The sequence below is a fragment of the Megalops cyprinoides genome, chromosome 10, assembly GCF_013368585.1.
Source record: "Megalops cyprinoides isolate fMegCyp1 chromosome 10, fMegCyp1.pri, whole genome shotgun sequence".
Lineage (NCBI taxonomy): Eukaryota > Metazoa > Chordata > Actinopteri > Elopiformes > Megalopidae > Megalops > Megalops cyprinoides.
In genome coordinates, this window is record NC_050592.1 from 11,840,570 (window position 1) to 11,858,621 (window position 18,052).

The 18,052-nt window shown below is 39.8% G+C and overlaps 1 protein-coding gene across 3 annotated transcripts; it reads left to right on the forward strand.

The window, feature by feature from the left end:
• Positions 1-367: 367 nt before the first annotated feature.
• Positions 368-4,532, forward strand: LOC118785138 (M1-specific T cell receptor beta chain-like). Of its 3 annotated transcripts, none has more exons than XM_036539684.1 (6): positions 368-462; positions 1,518-1,835; positions 2,341-2,643; positions 3,205-3,321; positions 3,644-3,696; positions 3,862-4,532. In XM_036539684.1, exons 1-6 carry the CDS (start codon positions 390-392, stop codon positions 3,931-3,933), a joined length of 936 nt encoding a protein of 311 aa, XP_036395577.1. In that variant the 5' UTR covers positions 368-389; the 3' UTR covers positions 3,934-4,532. The 3 variants fall into 3 exon arrangements, with proteins under 3 accessions (XP_036395577.1, XP_036395578.1, XP_036395579.1); XM_036539685.1 differs by having other exon boundaries at positions 1,521-1,835; XM_036539686.1 differs by lacking the exons at positions 3,644-3,696; positions 3,862-4,532 and having other exon boundaries at positions 3,205-3,389.
• The last annotated feature ends 13,520 nt before the right edge of the window (positions 4,533-18,052 follow it).

Consider the following 18,052-nt stretch of genomic DNA (forward strand, 5'->3'; position numbering starts at 1 on the left):
CGGAATGTGCAATTTATTCATAATTATGAAAAAATATTAATCATAGACTGGAATTTCTTCTGACACCCTTTCCGCGTTATACTGAAATGTCGATAAAGGTTAAGGATTGGCTTAACTTAAGGGATCGAAAATAAATGGAACTATGACTACTACTACCTCTAAGTACCATAACCAAAGAAGATAAGATGTCATAAACGTGTCATATCATCAAGGATTCAAGCAGGGCGGTTTTGGTTATACAAAACGTCAAGCTGTTTGTTATTCTACATTTTGGTCAAACGTGTAGGCGTGACGCGGTTAATGTCTTTAACCTTGTTAATATATTCATCCAGTGCATTGACACTGCTGTATCTGAAGTGCTGTCAACACTACGCATTCGGTGTATCCATATGACGCGCTACTGTGTGCCTCGGCTTTGGACGCTATCTTATCCTCCCTGCTTCTTCGCACTCTTTGTTATCGGTAAATCTGAATATTACATTACTTCTAAAACAAATCAATCTTTTGTAAAGCATGATTTATACACGTTATTGATTAGCACAGAAAATACAATATTCTGCAACTCACCTTAAAAGTGCTAAGCCTACTGCATTTGTTGTACTCTATTTCTGTAGATTTACTTCCCAAAATTATGAAATATTTTATACTATTCACTTTTCAATGGTCTATATATGTATCTCTGTGGCGTGACCGTATCGGCCTTATACGGATGACAAGGAGGCTTTTACCGTGTGCTACTTTTCATTATATCTGATTTATTTTATTTAGGTTACATCAGTTTCGTGACACAACGGTGCCTTGACAGATTTTGAAGGTTTTTTTTTACGTTCACATATAAAAAGTGAAAATAACGAGCAAAATGACAAAGATTTATATATGTTATTATGTGCAGTGGCTTTGCTGGATTGCATTCCATCCATTGTGATCTTGAAACAAATAACTGATTAGAATGAGATCATATAAGCTCTGTGTCTCGTGGTAATTGACCTCAACAAATTCTTCATACAAACAAAAATTGCTTCGGTAAGATTGTTGGCAGTCTATGTATTACTTTGAATACTTATTTATAGTTTTAACTCTTTTTAAAGGAAAATTCCAGTTCAGTGGTATTGTAGGCTACTTTATGTATTTTTAAAATTCTTTTTTTTTACCAGATAAGGAATCCTTTACCCAGCTGGGATTTCTGTTGTCTGTGAGGAACACATGTGTACAATACATGTTGTTGACATACACATAGCTTTAATATCAATTTAAATAAATATTAACCTAAAAACAAACAGGTTTAGAGATACATTTTAAAAAGCAGCTGATTAACACCTACAAACTGCAACAGGTTATTCAAATTCCCATTGATAGATTGATAGCAATTTAACCTGAGTCGGATATAGAAAATTTTAGATTTATTCTAGCCACCATTGTACCAAAGAGAAAAATGCATGTGTTTAATTTGAAGTTTTTGTGCATTTTTTGAAAATTGAAGCATGTATCCATGTCTGTCTGTCTGTGCCCTTCCTCAGCAGGAGGAGTGGTTTTGCAGCACCCGCCATCATTGAGAGCCGCAGAGGGCACCAATGTTACACTGCATTGTGACATCAGCGATGTAACAGGGCAATGTATCTCTGTGTGGTGGCTGCTGGTGCAGCCAATGGGCAGACTCACGCACTATGACACCATCAACAAGACCAGCACCATCCCTGGGAACTCAGAGACTGCTGACCAAGACTGCCCCCTGCACATCCACAGTGTTAGCCAGTCAGACATGGGCACATACTACTGTGCCATCAGAGATTCAAGAATGGTGTATTATGGGAATGGGACCACAGTGATTGTTACTGGTAAGGCTTATCACAGCAGAATCTAGCTGTATGAAGTGCTGGGACTGCTTCTCCTGAACTTACACTTACAAGGACATGCATATTAATTCCCTTCCAGGGGTTCATTCACAAGGGCAGCATGTTAGAGATTTTAGCAATATAGGTTTTTTTTTTAAAGTTGTAAGTTTGAAGCTCAGCTGGAACACTGCTGTTACTGTTGTTTGAGCAATGTACTTTATCCTAATGGTCCAAATAAAAACTCAGCAGTTTAAACAGCCTTGCAATGCAATGATTTTTAAGTTAGACCATTTAAGTTTATGAGCAGGGTTTACTTTCAACAATCACCGCATTTTCATTCAAAATGCTCTGGTTATGATTTTATTGAGGCTAATTTTTTAAATAGATAATTATTATCGAAATTTATTATTGCAACTGTTTTCATTAAGATATGTGAAGGTTAATGCCGTAAAGGCTTTTTTTTACAATGCACTTTGTCTTATTGAACCTCTGTGGCATGCTCTCCCAGATCTCCCCACCAAAGACATTACAATGTGGATCATGGGGCCAGTTCTCCATCCTCCAGACCCTTCGGCTCCTGTAAGCCTGATGTGCTTGGTGTTGGGGGTGGATCCTAGTCAGTGCAAGGTATACTGGGAAGTGGAAGGGAAGGTGGAGTCTCCGTGGCTGCCTGAGGACAAAGTGCTTGTTTCAGACTCCGTCAAAACCCAACTCTCCATGCCAGGCCAATCTTGGGCCGAGGGAACCCCGGTCACCTGCGTGCTGGAGACAGCCAGCGGGCTCCATCTGAACAGAACCATCAGCAGCACAGGTAGGGGAACAGCGTCTGGTGTGATGCACACAAAGCAACAGGCACAGGCGTGCTTTTGTGAGACAAACAAAGGCATTGAATGCCACCTTCATCAGAAGTCCACTTACAAGATGTTGCTATAACTGAAAAGAACCTATTGTCAATCTACATGTTTTTTATCTTATTGAAAATGAAAATTATTTCATTTGTTGAAAGTATTGTTAAAGTGACTAAGATGAAAATCCACAGTAAGGTCACAGACATAGTGACTTTCTTTTACAGTGAATTTTAACAATCAGTCTTTATATTTTTTAAGCAGCACCATTCACCAAATCTTATTTACAACAAAGCTTGGTACTGAGAATAACATTGAAAAAACAGCCAACAAAATCAGTGGAATAAAAAAAAAGTCTTAAAAAACAACAAATATATCCCCATCTGAAGTCCTAATTTTAGGTTACTTTTCATTTAGGGAGCTTGAGAAGGAGACCTGAATAATTTACTGTACTGGAACATTTTTGGGTTGGATTCATTGTGTCTCCAGATACATACCTCTCACTGAGATCACTGGGTCTCTTGTAGGAAAAGGGACACACAGCTTCTGTATTTACCTTACTGTTGCTGTGGCGGGTATGTTTTCCCTCATCTTCATCCTGACTGTCATCACTGTGTGTGTCTCCTGGCAAGGGTACAGCAATCGTGAGTACTTAACTGTATTAAAATCCATTATTTGAACACAGATCTGGGTGGAAATGTCCCTACAACATTTGCGTTAATTGCATTTTACAGGAGGTCATAACTCTAGTCTTCAAAACCATCTTATTGACTAGTACTAACTAGACTGCTCCTGTACATCTGACATGCCAGAAAGGAGAAATACTGCTGTGAGGGACTACTTAAACTGCACTTGCTGTTTAGGGTTTCGACTAAGAAATTTTGGTTAAGATAGATCAAAACGTGTGTACTTTGATGTTTATAGAGTTTCCAAAGACTTTCCAAAGTTTGCTTCCTATCTCTGCAGGAATGAGGACATATCACCCTGGTGATCACACTGGTGCAAAGCAGTTATCACAGGTAAAACTGTTTTAGCATGACATGTAACAGCTTGACTACTGCAGCATAAAAGCAGCATTTTTATGTGCAGCAAATACTGTAGCCCGACATGAATGTGATTGATTTCTATGTTTACACACTGTCCCAGGTGCCACTGAGATATGAGTGTCTGTGTTTGGTCTACAGGGATTAGGAGGGGTTCAGTACGCTAGTCTGAGGTTTGCAGATGGAAGGAGGGGGGCCGTTTCGCGCCTCTGAAGCTGCGTCTGTGTGCTGTGTTGCGTTCAATCAGTGCTGCACATTTTCCTGTCATCCTCAAATGAATCTTCCAGTCTTCTTCTTCTTGTTACTTCCATTTGTTTGTTCATGAACTATTTGTATTGTTATCATGATTGTTGCTCTAATTTAGAATTTTCCATGAGACGTAAATTGTAAAACCGTAACAAGTGAAAAACCAACTCTCATTATGCAACCCACAAACTGGTTCCTCAGCTGGAGTGGAAATTGTAACTGACTCTGTTTCCTGTTTGTGCTTTCTCACACCTCACAGTAAAGCCCTTTGTTTCTCTCATGGTTTTTCAATAGAAACAGTGTCCCAATTTTAGCCTCCAAATTGGCTGACATCGGCCATTTCAAATTTTTTTCTCGTAAAGTGTTCTTTTGAATGGGTCTCCTTTTATGGGGGTCTATTCAGCCAAGGTGCTTGAAAAAGCTTATTTGAGGGGAACATTTTTTTAAACTTTCTTATACGAAAGAAATTCAATTAAGTTATTTTTCTCCAGACCCTTTATTTGTATGTATAAGCCACAAGCTGTGTACCTGTATTTTGTCATGCTTCTCAATTAGTTATGTTAATTCCATCCATTTCCACTTTAAGATTTGTTCAGATTCTGAGTTTGTTTCTTTGGCAGTCTCTTGCACTGCCTGACAGGAAGTGTACTTTCATTTCAGCTTGTTCTCATTTTCCATGTTCACCTTTGAAAATACAGAAATTGTGATGTCCACATACAGATGTGTGTTTTTACAAGCTGAAAAATGTACAGATTGTGAAGTATGAAATTACATTGCATGAAAATAAGAACATTATACAGCTTTTACCTTGGTATTGTTTTATTTTTAATTAAAAGTAAAAATAATCACTGAGACTGTATAACATCTGCCAGTTACAGTATTTGCCCAATAGATGACAGTATTGGTTTTCTTTGAGAGGACACTGCCCTACAAAGGCAGAGCACAGTTACTGCAAATTTGGCTAAAACTGAATTATCATTGCTGTGGGTCCAGGCAGAGTCTTCTTTTTTATTGGATATACGTTCCTTGGCTTCACAGCATCTTGTTTCTGAGAAATAGAGTGGTCAGATTCACAGTATCTTCCAATTCTTCTTAATAACATTGTAAACTACAGTAGCAACTACACCTTTAATTTTTGACAAAACATTCTGTTACAGAACCCTGTTTTGAAATGACATTATTTACTTAACCACCTTTGGTTTAAAAAATGGCTTTGCAGTAAGATTGATTAGAAGCATGGCACTGACTAAAGAAAAATATTAATAGACCTTCCTATGACCCAGCTCTCTTCACCATTTTAGCAGTCTGGGGTTTTGAGCGTGAGCACTTCCTGCGCTCGGGGTGATGAAGTCATGGCTTCTGCATGCCACTTTGGCGCGGTCCCCGCCAGCGGCTGAGCTGATGTGTTTGAGCCCAGTTGCAAAACAGACGCTGCACAATTTCTGTTTCAGAGAGCCCCGCTAAGTGTGTCAAATATTGCCTTCCGTTCATTTTGTCTGCGCAGTTATTGCCAGCGCTTAGCTCTCCCCATTCCATTTTCTGAAGATATTGTCCATCAGCACAGAGATCAAATCAGTTGTGTTCTGGAGATATACCCATACAAAGTAATGAGCAGGAAAAAGCGTAACTTGCATTTATAAACTACATATCTAAGGCATGTGATGCGCGTATTAAAGAATGAAAGATCTTCCAAACCCATTAACACAGACATAGAATGGCTGTTTTACCACAAGAGAGCAATTTTATCCTTTGCTTCGATGGCCGCTCACACTGTAATAGAGGAACAGACACACAGATGGGAAACATCACCAAAGACATTATCTGGATGGCTTGGGGTATGAAAAACTGCAACTGAAGTATTTTATTGTTATTATCATTGGATGATAAAATATGACTTCATTCGCTGTAAAAATAAACCTTCCTGAACTTTTAGCTTGAAGTTGTAAATCTCTTACTGAAAGCTGTAGAAACATCAGCGAGTGTATCTTTGTTGTTTTGCCTATTTTTTTCTGTTCATTTGTAGTGAACCTCAAATGCTTTGCTTTTGCTTTTTGAATGCACGTTCATGTCAAGCGGAAATCACCTAATCTTTAAAGTTCTTTGACTTCAAGGATGAAATACCATTGTTACATGTGATTGTTGAACTTTCATGAACTCAAGAAGAGCTTGAACCATGTAGACAAAACATATCTGAACAGTTTAATCTTAAAAGCAGATACACTATGAGAGGGACGTAGAAGTTTTAGAAAATTGCAGATAAAGGCAACTGGTTCCAGGTTTCAGCCATTCAGTACATGTTGAAAAGACAGCCTAATCTTCAGACACCCAAATCTTCAGTCTTATAAAATAGAAAATAGAGGGATTTGGTTGAGGTTTTCAGAGGGATTAATAAAGTAGACTGCAGAGGCTATTACAGGATGTGGTCTGTTATCAGAATAATTGGAGGTAGGTGGAAAGTCAGAAATGTTAACTTTCACACTGAAACAGGAGGTATTTTTTCACACAATGTTAGTAGTGAATGGAACATCTTACCAGGACTTTCCTGAACAATGAAGGAGACCTGTGAATCATAAGTTGAGGTGTGTTGCTGTCTTGTTATATTTAGGCTGTATCCTTATATAAGGATTATGTTCATTGACATTGTGTTCATTTATGATTAATTTTGTTAAAATATGTGTTAAGCATTGTGTGTATTTTTAATAAGCAGGTATCTTGTAACCTTTGAAGGTATTTACAGTTTTATCACAATGCACTAATATGGGAAAAAATAAATAGTGATACTTAAGTAGGGTTAAACAATACACACAATTACACAATGTGCAATGTAATCACAAAACAAAACATACTACAATTATACATAATAAAAGCTCCCACTCTACAAATATATAAACTCAAGAATAATTACCTTTGCTCTCTTTACTCTAGCACTGGTGAAAACATAAATGTCATGGGTAAAAGTGAATCACAATTCTTAACTCATTGCTTTTGTAAGAAGAAGGAGAGCCCTGGTGATTTCTAGAACAGACCTTACTTAGCACCCTTTCTGTGCCTTGTACCCACTTGAGGGTTCTTTAACAGTAGTTCTTTTTATTCACCCTTACATAGAAAAGCTTTCCAGAATAAACTGTATTGTTCTGAACAGCTGGTCAAACACAAACTATTTGCAATGACCAAGAGAGGCCAAGATAAAAGTGGCCACAGGGAAAGATTTTTTTTGTGCCTGTCACGACTGGAAAAAGAGAGGTCAAAATGTAGACATCCCACTGGCTTTGCTCTTGTCTGAGTTTCTGAACATGTATAGGAAATCCCTGCTGGGACTATCCCATCCCCTGCTGCCATGGCAACACTGTATACATACCCAAACGGGAGTTGTGTAATCGACAGCCGCAGTGATTTTGAGGTGGCAGCATCTCACAATTACAGTGTCTACTGTCTGCATATTTTTAGAAAGCCCCCCAAACCATCCTTTTAAACATGTACCCTATTTTGTTGTTGGTAAATGAGCTATTTTGTTAATTGGTGTAATTTAGAGACCACAGAATGTGTGGTTTTCACCACACCACGTATTCATTATTCACCACAAAAATACTTTTTTTTTTGAACACGTGGAAAGGAAACCCCACTTATTTACATAAAAAAAGTGGCACAATGTTTATGCTTGCTGTATTTTTGTATTTGCCATTTTCACATGGCAACCTACACAGCTATACAGCCAGAGAAAACAGGCATCTGCAAACTGAACACGGGGGCCTATGGTGTTCTGAACACCATGATAAGCAGCTGATTTCAAACAGAGAGACAAATACAGATTTGACTCCTGTAGGAGCCAAAGGATTGAAATATGTGTGTACTGTAAACAATTTATGAGATGGACACTTCACCTCCAAAAACTGTACGAGGTTAGCAGTCAATTATTTGCATGCTGAATGGCATCAGAGCTGTAAATGTTTTTTTCTGACTGCCAGGATATGTTTGTGATCTGTATTTGTGATTTGTCTACGGTTGCAGGTTTTGAGTGTGATAAAACAGAAATAAGCACAGAAAATAAGCAATTTATTGCTACTGTCATTTCCTTAATGAACGCAGAATCATGGTTGTGTCATTGCTGTTTTGTACTATACAAATTTGTCATTTCCCTGAGTCTGACATTTGTGTACCATGTATGTTGTATAACTTTATTCCATTCCTGTACATTTATATCACTTATGTGTATTTGTATATCTGCATACATGCCTGCATCAGCAAATCTCTATATGCTGCAGAACAAATTTTCCTATTGGGAATAATAAAATATTATGTCTTATTCCCTTTGGTGGCAGGAATATGCATGATATTCATCATCCATCATCTTAAATCACAGCTATCCATTCAGTGTGGTGTACTGTTACAAAACCACAAGCTGACCACTAAAAGGGAGAAATATTAGTGTTATGTGATGTACTTGAAGAGACAGCTGACAGGCCATGGCAAATTTTAAATTTATTTCATCTACGATCTTTTCCCAGGAATTATTCAGTCTCATATTTCTGTGTGTGTGTGTGTGTGTGTGTGTGTGTGTGTGTGTGTGCGTGTGCGTGTGCGTGTGTGTGTGTATGTGTGTGTGTATGTGTGTGTGTGTGTGTGTGTGTGTGTGTGCGTGTGTGTGTGTTTAACTGCACAGACTCATGCATGTGTATCTGCATGTGGTTCCGTGCACCAAGGGAATATCATTCTTTCCATTCAGAGAAATGGCACCAAGGTATCGCATCTACTTGTTTGCACTCCAGTGAGCTCATTCTCCACAGGCAATTTAGGAATAGCGATAATAAAAACTAAAACCATTCACAGGCCAGCGCTCCTTCACATGCTTTTTAAAACTGTTTTGGAAGCACTTTTATTGCCAGAGATTTTTCACTGATGGTGTTGTGGCCTTAACTTCCTAAAGAAATTGGAAGTGAGAGTACAGTAAAAAGTAAAGAGTGTCAACAAAGTTGACGTCCCATTCTCTGTATGCATCCTGTTGTATGTATTACTGGATAATGATGGGTGCAGTAATAGTAACAGCTGGTTTCTGAGTCAAGGTTGAAATATTTTTTGCTAAATATGCTGGATCAGCAAATTACAATGAAAAAAATATTATTGAAACAACATTACGTTTGTGACGTTCATGTCATGCTTCAGTCCAGGACTTGGAGCCACTTCACAGAAAAGAGGCTTGGACTGGACTCTTAACAGTGGCTGCAATAATAAGAGTTTTTTTGTAATAAATAAATAAATTCTGTTTTTTTTTTTTTTTTTTTAAATTTCCACGAAGTAGACCTACTGCAATCTCTTAATACTACATTTGAAAATCATGTAAATGACCTCATATTTATTTTTCAGCTGAGTCCTTACTGAGAAAACTTTTCAATTTTGCATATTAATGTATGCATTGCTAAGCTTAGGTGAACTTATAACTATTCATAGTTAACTTATGGACACATCATCTTAATATGGACTGGATTTTATTCTTTTTCCATTATGCAATTTTGTGGTAATTTGCATATTAGTTTAGTCTCTCCCTGACAGTCTCTGCAATCAAACCTTTGAAAGCAAGCTACAGCAAAGTGATAATGCAATCCTCTGATATACGTAAATGCTGCCAACAGCTATTTTTCAGATTACAAGTCCCACAGTGTACTACAGTGAAGCTGACAGTTATTGGAAGATAAAAGCTACTCCACTGATGTCATCTGAGAATTTTACAGGCGCCTGATCACTTACAAGATGCCTGACAGTGGCAAAATGAGGACACCCTGCTGACGTACCCAACACTACCCTGGCGAAACAAGGCCATTCTGTGGGATCCCACCCGTTGTCAGCTGATCACATGGCCGTGATCGAAGCCAAGACAAAGATGAGTGCCTTGCTTCCTGAGCCAGAAGATGTTAAAATGTTATATGCAAACCACACATCGTTAAGTCTGCCACATTCATAGTTGCGTATGCCTCAGACCCCACTGGATTTGCATGAACACAGAAATATAAGTAATTTCTTTTCAGTTTAGTTCATCATTTCTTTTACTACCGAGAACTGAAAATTGCAGTGGAATCTGGTTGTAAATCTGTGGCTATGATGTCAGCCTTTGATGTTTATAACGGTGGTTTTCCGACTGGAAAACTCTGGCTTCATCCATCCTCCCCCATTCCTCTCCACCCCCACCCCCACCTCCAACCCTTCGCTGGTATACACATAAGCCATTGAGGACCTGCAACATTTTGTTACACATTGATTTCGCATTCCTTTTACTGTACATTTGATTCAAACTCTCCAGTGGAGTCGCATTCCAGCAATTTCACCTAATTACAACTGGAAGTTCCTGGAGCATTGTACTGATTTCATCATTATACAGTATGCTAAATTATGCCAGTGTTGGTGTGAGACTGTGAGGTTTGAACTGCTCTGCCCCAGTCTTGGCGCAGAGCTCCGATCTGGCTCAGACTCTCAGAGTGCCGGCTGACTTGGACTTGTAAAGTCTGAATAATCCTTTGTTTATCCAACCCTCCTGAATTCTCTTTACAGGATTTCTGGCTAAAAGGACCACCCCCTCCGGTTCTGTGTGTGGATGGAAATGTATTTCCATTTTTATTTTTCTGTTAGAAAACTATATACTAAATAGTCACATTCTACTCTTTTATACCTATACTGTGCAGGCAAATCCAAACTCCTGGATTTTTGTTTCTGGGTGATTCATTTTATTTATCGTACAGAATGGATTTGCATTTGATCACATACTGGATGGCCAGTTGCGGTGGTGGATGAAAGTTGAAGAATGAAGCATTTGAGACCCTACAGTGCATTTCTGTAGCGTCATCCGATACATGTCCTGTAGATTAACAGATTAGTTAAGAATGTGCTTGAGCACAATGGTAAAGCCTCGTGGCACCTGGCTGTGTGAGTGAGACGGTGGAGAGAGAGGGGGTGATGAGAGCCTGTGGACACCATGGAAGAAATTGCCTGGCTTTTCTATGACGCTGTCTGGTCCCCTCAACAAGTGCAGTCTAGTTCGCCTTTCGGGCATTTCCAGGTAGATTTGCTGGAGTGACATTTTATTTCTTCTTATCAGTCAGGATCATAAAAGACAACGTCATTTGCAGAGTTGGTTGAGGCCAGCTATGTTTCTCCAGCTAATCCCTCATGTTTTCCCGTCTTTCACAAACTGCCGGCTCCACAGGTACACACAGTGTGCAGTCATGAGTTATGTCTGACACCTATTTTTGACAGGGTCGTAAATGTTCCACAGGTTTATGGGGGAAAAAGTACATGTCTTTTTTCTGTGAAATTTCATCTTTGAAATGCCTTTTAGGTTATTTTCAGCACTATCCTCATATGGCAGTGAGTAAGACAAAAAGCCACTTGACCAAGCTGTACCAGCCCCCTTCTTTCCCGCCTCTCTCTATATCTCCTGATGAACAATGTGTTCCATCTCAAAACACACTGTTAAAATCTGGCAACACTCCTCGCCCCACTGTTCTCATATGCCTTTCCCCGCTGGGCATCCTCCAGTGAGCTTTCGTAGCCAGCTGGCACCTATGTGGGCAAACTCCAGGACCCCTCTCAGCTCCAAATCTGCATTAAAGAAGTGTTGCGCTAATCACAGCAAAGTGCCGTTTTATATTTCCGGCCTGATATTTTATATGATGGTAATGTACATGGTCTCTTTAGGCGAAGACATTCTGCTGAACACTGCTCATTCCGGATCAGTCTTTTGTAGCATAGCTCTTCCTGTTCAGCTGGAGTGCAGGCATTATGGCACAGGTAGCATTAACGCAAAATATTGTGTCACAGTATAAGCACAGAAAATAAGCAGAATATTAACAGAAAAACTTCTTTATGAAACAAAATGTATCACATGATCATTCCCCTTTTTCACATGAAATTCCCCTTTTAACGTCAAGGTTTTTTTTTTTAATCCACCTGCAGTTGCTACTGGCTTCTCTTAGCTTTCTCCCTTGTTTCTTTATCCTACTGTGAGAATTTTGCTATGTAGAATTTCAGAGATAGTAGTTGAAAATTAGCAGATATTTTTCTCAGTACACAGCACAGATGCTCAGATTTTAGGAAACTTTGGTGAAAACAAACAAGAGACCAGATCATTTTTTCTCAAAAATTAGCAGCTTTTATATGGGCTTGTTAATTTGGTTGTTGCCATTTATTATCAATATATTTTTTTGTTTGCTGGCAAGTGTTTGACAGTGGTGCCAGAACTTGTTTTTCAGTGTCTTCCAGTGACACAGCTGAGAGTGTGTAAGAGCTGTGTAATCCAGCCAGGTCACCATCTTGAGGAAATGCTTTCATTCAGAATTTATAGGATTAGTGCAAAGTGTGAGTAAAGCTAAGAAATCACAAATTAACTTTCTGAGTTCCCCCATGAAATAGTGCTGAAATCGAGTCTATTATGTGTAAAAAAAATACACCATCTTAAAGGACACCCGTGTATCCATAAAATGTCAAAGGATAACTTATTATAGTACATGTCTTAAAAAAATGACCTAAACAGTGTCCATAATGGAAGGCACATGTGTACTAGCATTTCAAGAAACTTTGAAGGTTGTTTCCCTTATTGCCAGTCGAAATCCAGTTCTTCTACATATCATTCTGTCAGTTATGACTGATATATTCAGGCATAATATTGTGTTGTCTCTGTATACTGAGTACATATATGCATACATCCAAATCTGCATACATGTACTTAACCCAAAACATAGGTCTCTGAGCCCCTGTGTTGTTTTATGGGCGTTCAGCTCCATGTACAAGACCCATAGTCATTAAGGATTATTCTAATTACCTAAATTGAATTAGTTTGTATGTTTGGATTTAAAATTGTGCATTCTCTGTCATGAGACGCCTTTGATGTAAAGACATATCGACATCCATGGAGGACGTCATTTTGTATGCCTCTAGTAAAGTGCAAGTGAGTAGTCACTTAGACTTCCTATGCAGACATACTTACTCAGGGTGAATATGAGGCTTGATAAACAGACACAAATCCTCACATATTCCTGATATCATAATCTATCTTTCCAGTTTCAAGCAACAATAGCACCTATCTGGCACAAGCCAGTAAAGCAAAAAGTCCCAGCTCCCAGCTTGAATGATGACGTGATGAAGCGTATGTGAATTTGTGGCATTGAACAGACCGAAGTCACACAGCACAAATCAGAGTGATATCACTACTTCTCTGAGCATGCTTAGATCCTATAGGTTGGCTCAAGAGGGAGTGTGCCAGTTTTTACGTGCTGCTATTATGGTGCCCTGATTTGGGGTTTTTGGTGCAAAAAAATAAGTTAACATTTGCAGACGGAGAGGTTTATTTGTCAGCTGGTCAAAAGAATCACATCAATAATGCAGTGCGCTGAAGGGTTGTTTGTGTTCCACGGGCATTGTTATTAACTATGTGTATTCACATGGAACATGTGGTGTAAACACGCCATGATCTCACACCCGTTGCCTTTACCCTCCTCAGTCTCCTTCTCTGCAGGAGGTTTCCATAGTCCCTCCTGAGTCCGAGGGGACCCGTGAGCGGCTGCACACAGGGAGGCTTGCACGAGCTGGGGATTTGAGGGGCTCTGTTCTGTGTGGGGAATGGTGGTGGTTAACAAAACTTTCCAGTCCAAGCTAATTTTAAAAAAAAAAGAAAACTGTGTACTATGAAACAGTGATGTGCATCTGTTTATGTGCATGTGTATGTGTGTATACGCACGTGCATGCCTGCGTGTGGCAAGTAAAGGCTTTGTCTGGTTCTCATTATTGTTTTTACACACTAGTTGTGTATTCATTAATGCATGTGTCCTAATTTAGGTGTTAATGTGCCTCTGGCATGCCAACAGAAACATTCCTGGCACCACACTAATGGTATCTGTGCACTTATGTCTGTTTCTAATGAATTAGTGGTGCAACCTGACACTGATCGATGAAGTTTACTTAGCTACGGTGAATGACACTACTCCCACTGACTGTACTGAATTCCATGTACATGTAATGGCCAGTAACAAAGGCATTGCGGTGTTCTTCTTCTGTTGCTATTCAAAGCAAACTTGCACACAGGGGCCAATTCACACCTAAGGGTGCTGAGTGATTTTTTTGTGCACCTCATTTATGCATGTTTTAGTTTTTAGAATTCAGACTTAACTTACACACCCGTGTATTCTTCAGTGCAGACATCTTGTCCGTGCTCCTTCCATATGACCCCCTGGTCTCAGAATCACCATTTTCCTGTGTTTGATTTCTACTGCTAATCCCTTTTGCTTTACTTTATGGTGAGATGCTCTTAGCTCACCTAGCTCTCTGTCTATGCAGAACGGTCACAGCACACTGACAGTAAATCAATTGTGTTGTTTTACCAGGTGGGTGTTCTGACGATTTCATCCTCCTGCTAGACCCCCTGTGGGGCCAAATACTAGTGAGGAAGGCAGTCTGTCCCAGCCCAGCATGACCACTCCCACCACAGGAAACAAGTGATTGGCCATCCACGCCAACAATTTTGATGTCCTGAGCCTGGCGTTCCTTGTTCAGCATGACGGTTACCTCTGTGATTCAGATAGCCATTGGACCCATTGGCCTGGGCCCCAGGCAGGTTTGAATGTGTAGATTGATCTGGGAGAGACAGCAGAGACCACACTTGAGTGTTTGGACAAAAAACTATTTGAAGGGAATAGTAAAAAGGAATTCCAGGGGGAGCCGGCATGCAAACACATGCTGCATGAATCCAAGACGGAGGAAAGCACGATGAATGGTGAGGAATTTGGGGGATCCATCTAGATATAGGCCCGTTACAAACTCTGAGTGACCTAACCTTCTTTATTACCTAGATTCCTGTTGAGAGAAGCAGCGTCTCGCTCCAGTCCTCCAGGGCTCCTTCTACACCCTGCTTTTTTCTTTTCCCCAAGAAAATGTGCACCACAGCTGATGCCCAGATGGAACCCATCAGCACAGATAGTTAGTGCACCCTGACTGGGCCAAGGGAAAGGACGGGGGCTTGGGGGGGTGGTGGAGGGTGTAAAAAAAAATTGCAATACAGATTGATAGCTACTTTGGACAGGAATTTATTACAGCAGAGGGGTGAGCAAAGGGGAAAAGGTCCAATGAAGTAATCCAAAAAAGGGGAGACGGAGAGGGGGGTGCCGTTTCCAGCCAGTCTTCCAAATTCCAACACTGGCTGTCCTTGGCCAACTGCTGTGGCTTCTGATAATGAATACAGTGTCCCAGAAGGCATGAAAGGGCTGATTTTAGCAAAAAAAAAAAACCTTCAGATGGAGGTACTTATTGGTCATCCCCTGGAGGGGCTGGAGTGGGGGAGAAGTCTGCCCAATTTATAGGGCAGCAATCATGGGTTGTCGTCGTGGGACAGGCTTGGGGATGTGGAAACAGTATGTCTTACGATCCTGTTTAAGCTCTTGGCAGCTACCAGAGATTTGTGGTAAGTCTGTCTCACCTACCTCCAGCCTTGTAAGACCTCCTATTTCTCACCCACATTACTGAATGACTGCATTACACTGTAGTGAGGTTGGACCTGCAGCTGCCTGGAAGTGCATAATGGGCTCTACTTATTTCTAACCTTTCCTTTTTTCTGAATGTGCTTTGGAGGTACATTTGAAGTTTGTAGACCTATAATGGCAAGAAAAGCTTAATCAATTCTACTCTGTTTGATGGTAAGAGGCTTAAAGCCAGAGTGTGTCAGCATCGGTAAATTTCCCCGGCTGTGCTTTCAGAAATACTGTGCAGACTATGATCTATCAGCTGAGGAGAGAGGTGACACTCTGGCCTTCATCTCAATCTTAGGAAAGGGAGTACTGCCTGACCTGGTAAGGTACAAGGACTGAGTGTGAGAGAGCTGGAGTGAGAGAAGAAAAGTAGCAGAGAGGGAGAATGAGCTGTGACAGGAAGACAGGAGAGTGGTGGGAAGATGGAGATGGAAATGGAGATGTGGTAGATTTAGTAATGAGGTTTTATATTTCAACATCTGATGAGAGACTCATGAAAGAGAAAGAGAAGAAAGAGCAGTGGGGAAATGGGTTCCACTGGATTCATGATTGTACAATATAAAGGGGTGTAAAAACAGGAGAGGAACGAGGAATGGAAGAAAATGGAGACCAATATGCTCAAGTTGGAAGATCATATAAGAAACATAAAGAAAATAAAAAGATAAAAAAAAGAAGAAAAAAATAAAAATAGCATAGTTGTCTGTGTTTTGCATTTAGTCTTCCCTCTTTAGTCCTGCTTGTTCCAACTGTATAGTGCCCGTATAACTCTACAACTTTCACTTTTGCCTCTCAATCTCTATTTGTTTCACAAACCTGCACTTCTTGGACTTCTTGGGGTACTCAAGGAGTAAACACAGTTTCGGTAATTATCTTCAGTGTTGTGCTGGTCCCATAAAAGCTTCATACAGTTGCAGTTCTTTCAGCATATGCCAACCCTAAGAGAGAGGCAACATTATGGGAGAAACCCTGTGGATCTGTAAACAAATTTATGCTTGTAAAAATACCCCTTCACTTCTCTCATGAATGTAGATTTTGAAATTTCTTTGTTGCCATATGTGTATACAATAAATTTACAATCAAGATTGGTACATGCCAACTTTCACAATCTGTTTTAAAAATTTGCTAAATTAAATAAACTTTTGATTCGATGATTTGATTTTATTGTACCTTCTAGCAGCAGTACACTCCACTTGACTTGTTCCAGGAAAAATATAACTGTGAGTGAGTTTCATAATGTCAGAAATATTATAAATACTTGTATGTATACCCTTTACATTACCACTGTGACTAGACCCATGACAATTAGGCACAGCGTTTACATTCGGGATGGGGAACTGCTGAAGTTATACCAGTAAAGCCGCACCTGTTTAAATTAAGCACATGTAAACAATAGAAGAAAACTAATACAGTGATGCAATATGTGATGAGAGATGGGATAATGCCTGCCATCAGCAAGAGCGATGCATGCTTTAGGCAGCTGGAAGAGTGCAACTCGTTACCACTTTCACAAAATGGTTGTAATGACCTCAAATACGGTTGCCATGGGAAACAAGTTATTATTTGGGGAAGAATTCATTATACATCATTAGGGGAAATGGGAGCATCTGTGTGAGATGTGGGTTGGGGGCAGCTCTGTTGTGTGCCTCATTGACATAATGGCTACAATGGGCTAATGCATGAGTGTAATGGCAAGGCCATCACTTCCAGATGTTTATGAACGCAGAGTCAATGTTGCCGTCTACAATGATAAAATATATGGATTATGTGAGGTGTGGGAGTGTGATCTGGAGAACAGCAGAAATATTGTCAGCATTGAGGATCCATTTGAGATGACAGAGGTAGTCTTAGGAGTCCAGGGGTATTTGGAGAACACTGAAATGGGGGGGGGGGGGGGGGGGGACAGGGACACATTTTGTGATTTAAAGTATGTTTATGCTAGCCACCATGTTACTAAAGCATGAAGATCCAAGTATAAGAATTTGAATTTATGCAGTACCTTATGATCATCCACTTATACAAAGGCTCTAGGATAACTTTTGTTGGCACAGTGTGTACGGTATTTAAAAAGTCATTAACATCCTTCATTGCCACAGTGGTGGTGCTATGACCTGACTTGAAACTAGATGCCCTGGGGTTGCAATTCCACAGGAAGTGCTATAGGCCAGCATTGACCTGTAAGATTCCAGACTTGTTGCAGCAACCCGTCATTTTGACTTGGTAATTGTTTACCTTTTCTGAAATGTGTTTCCATAATCCCCAAGGTAAAAAAGCTATGTAATTACACAAAATGAGCTATAACTGTGACCTTTTTTTAAATCAGACCACTTATCAACCGAATGCATGCCCACTGAAAGTAATGAACCAGAGGGCATGGAAAACTGGGTAATTTATGAACCTTCTCACATTTGTTGTCTGTGAGTTTACTGTGCTGTTTCACTGTTGTGAATAGCTTTCCATTCAGATGGTGAAATGTACTAGATAATATAAGTGCTCTCATAATTTTGTCTTTCAGCCTATATTAATACAACCCACTGGTTTAGTTCCTCATACTGCAGTTGTAATCATAATGTTATTCCCAATATATG

What these genes read in the sequence shown, in the direction of transcription:
- LOC118785138 (XM_036539684.1), top strand. Translation starts at nt 390, where the DNA reads ATGACGCGCTACTGTGTGCCTCGGCTTTGGACGCTATCTTATCCTCCC. An exon ending in CTTCGCACTCTTTGTTATCG is followed by an intron (nt 463 to 1,517) that starts GTAAATCTGAAT and finishes GCCCTTCCTCAG; the next exon opens with CAGGAGGAGTGGTTTTGCAG. An exon ending in CTGGCAAGGGTACAGCAATC is followed by an intron (nt 3,322 to 3,643) that starts GTGAGTACTTAA and finishes CTATCTCTGCAG; the next exon opens with GAATGAGGACATATCACCCT.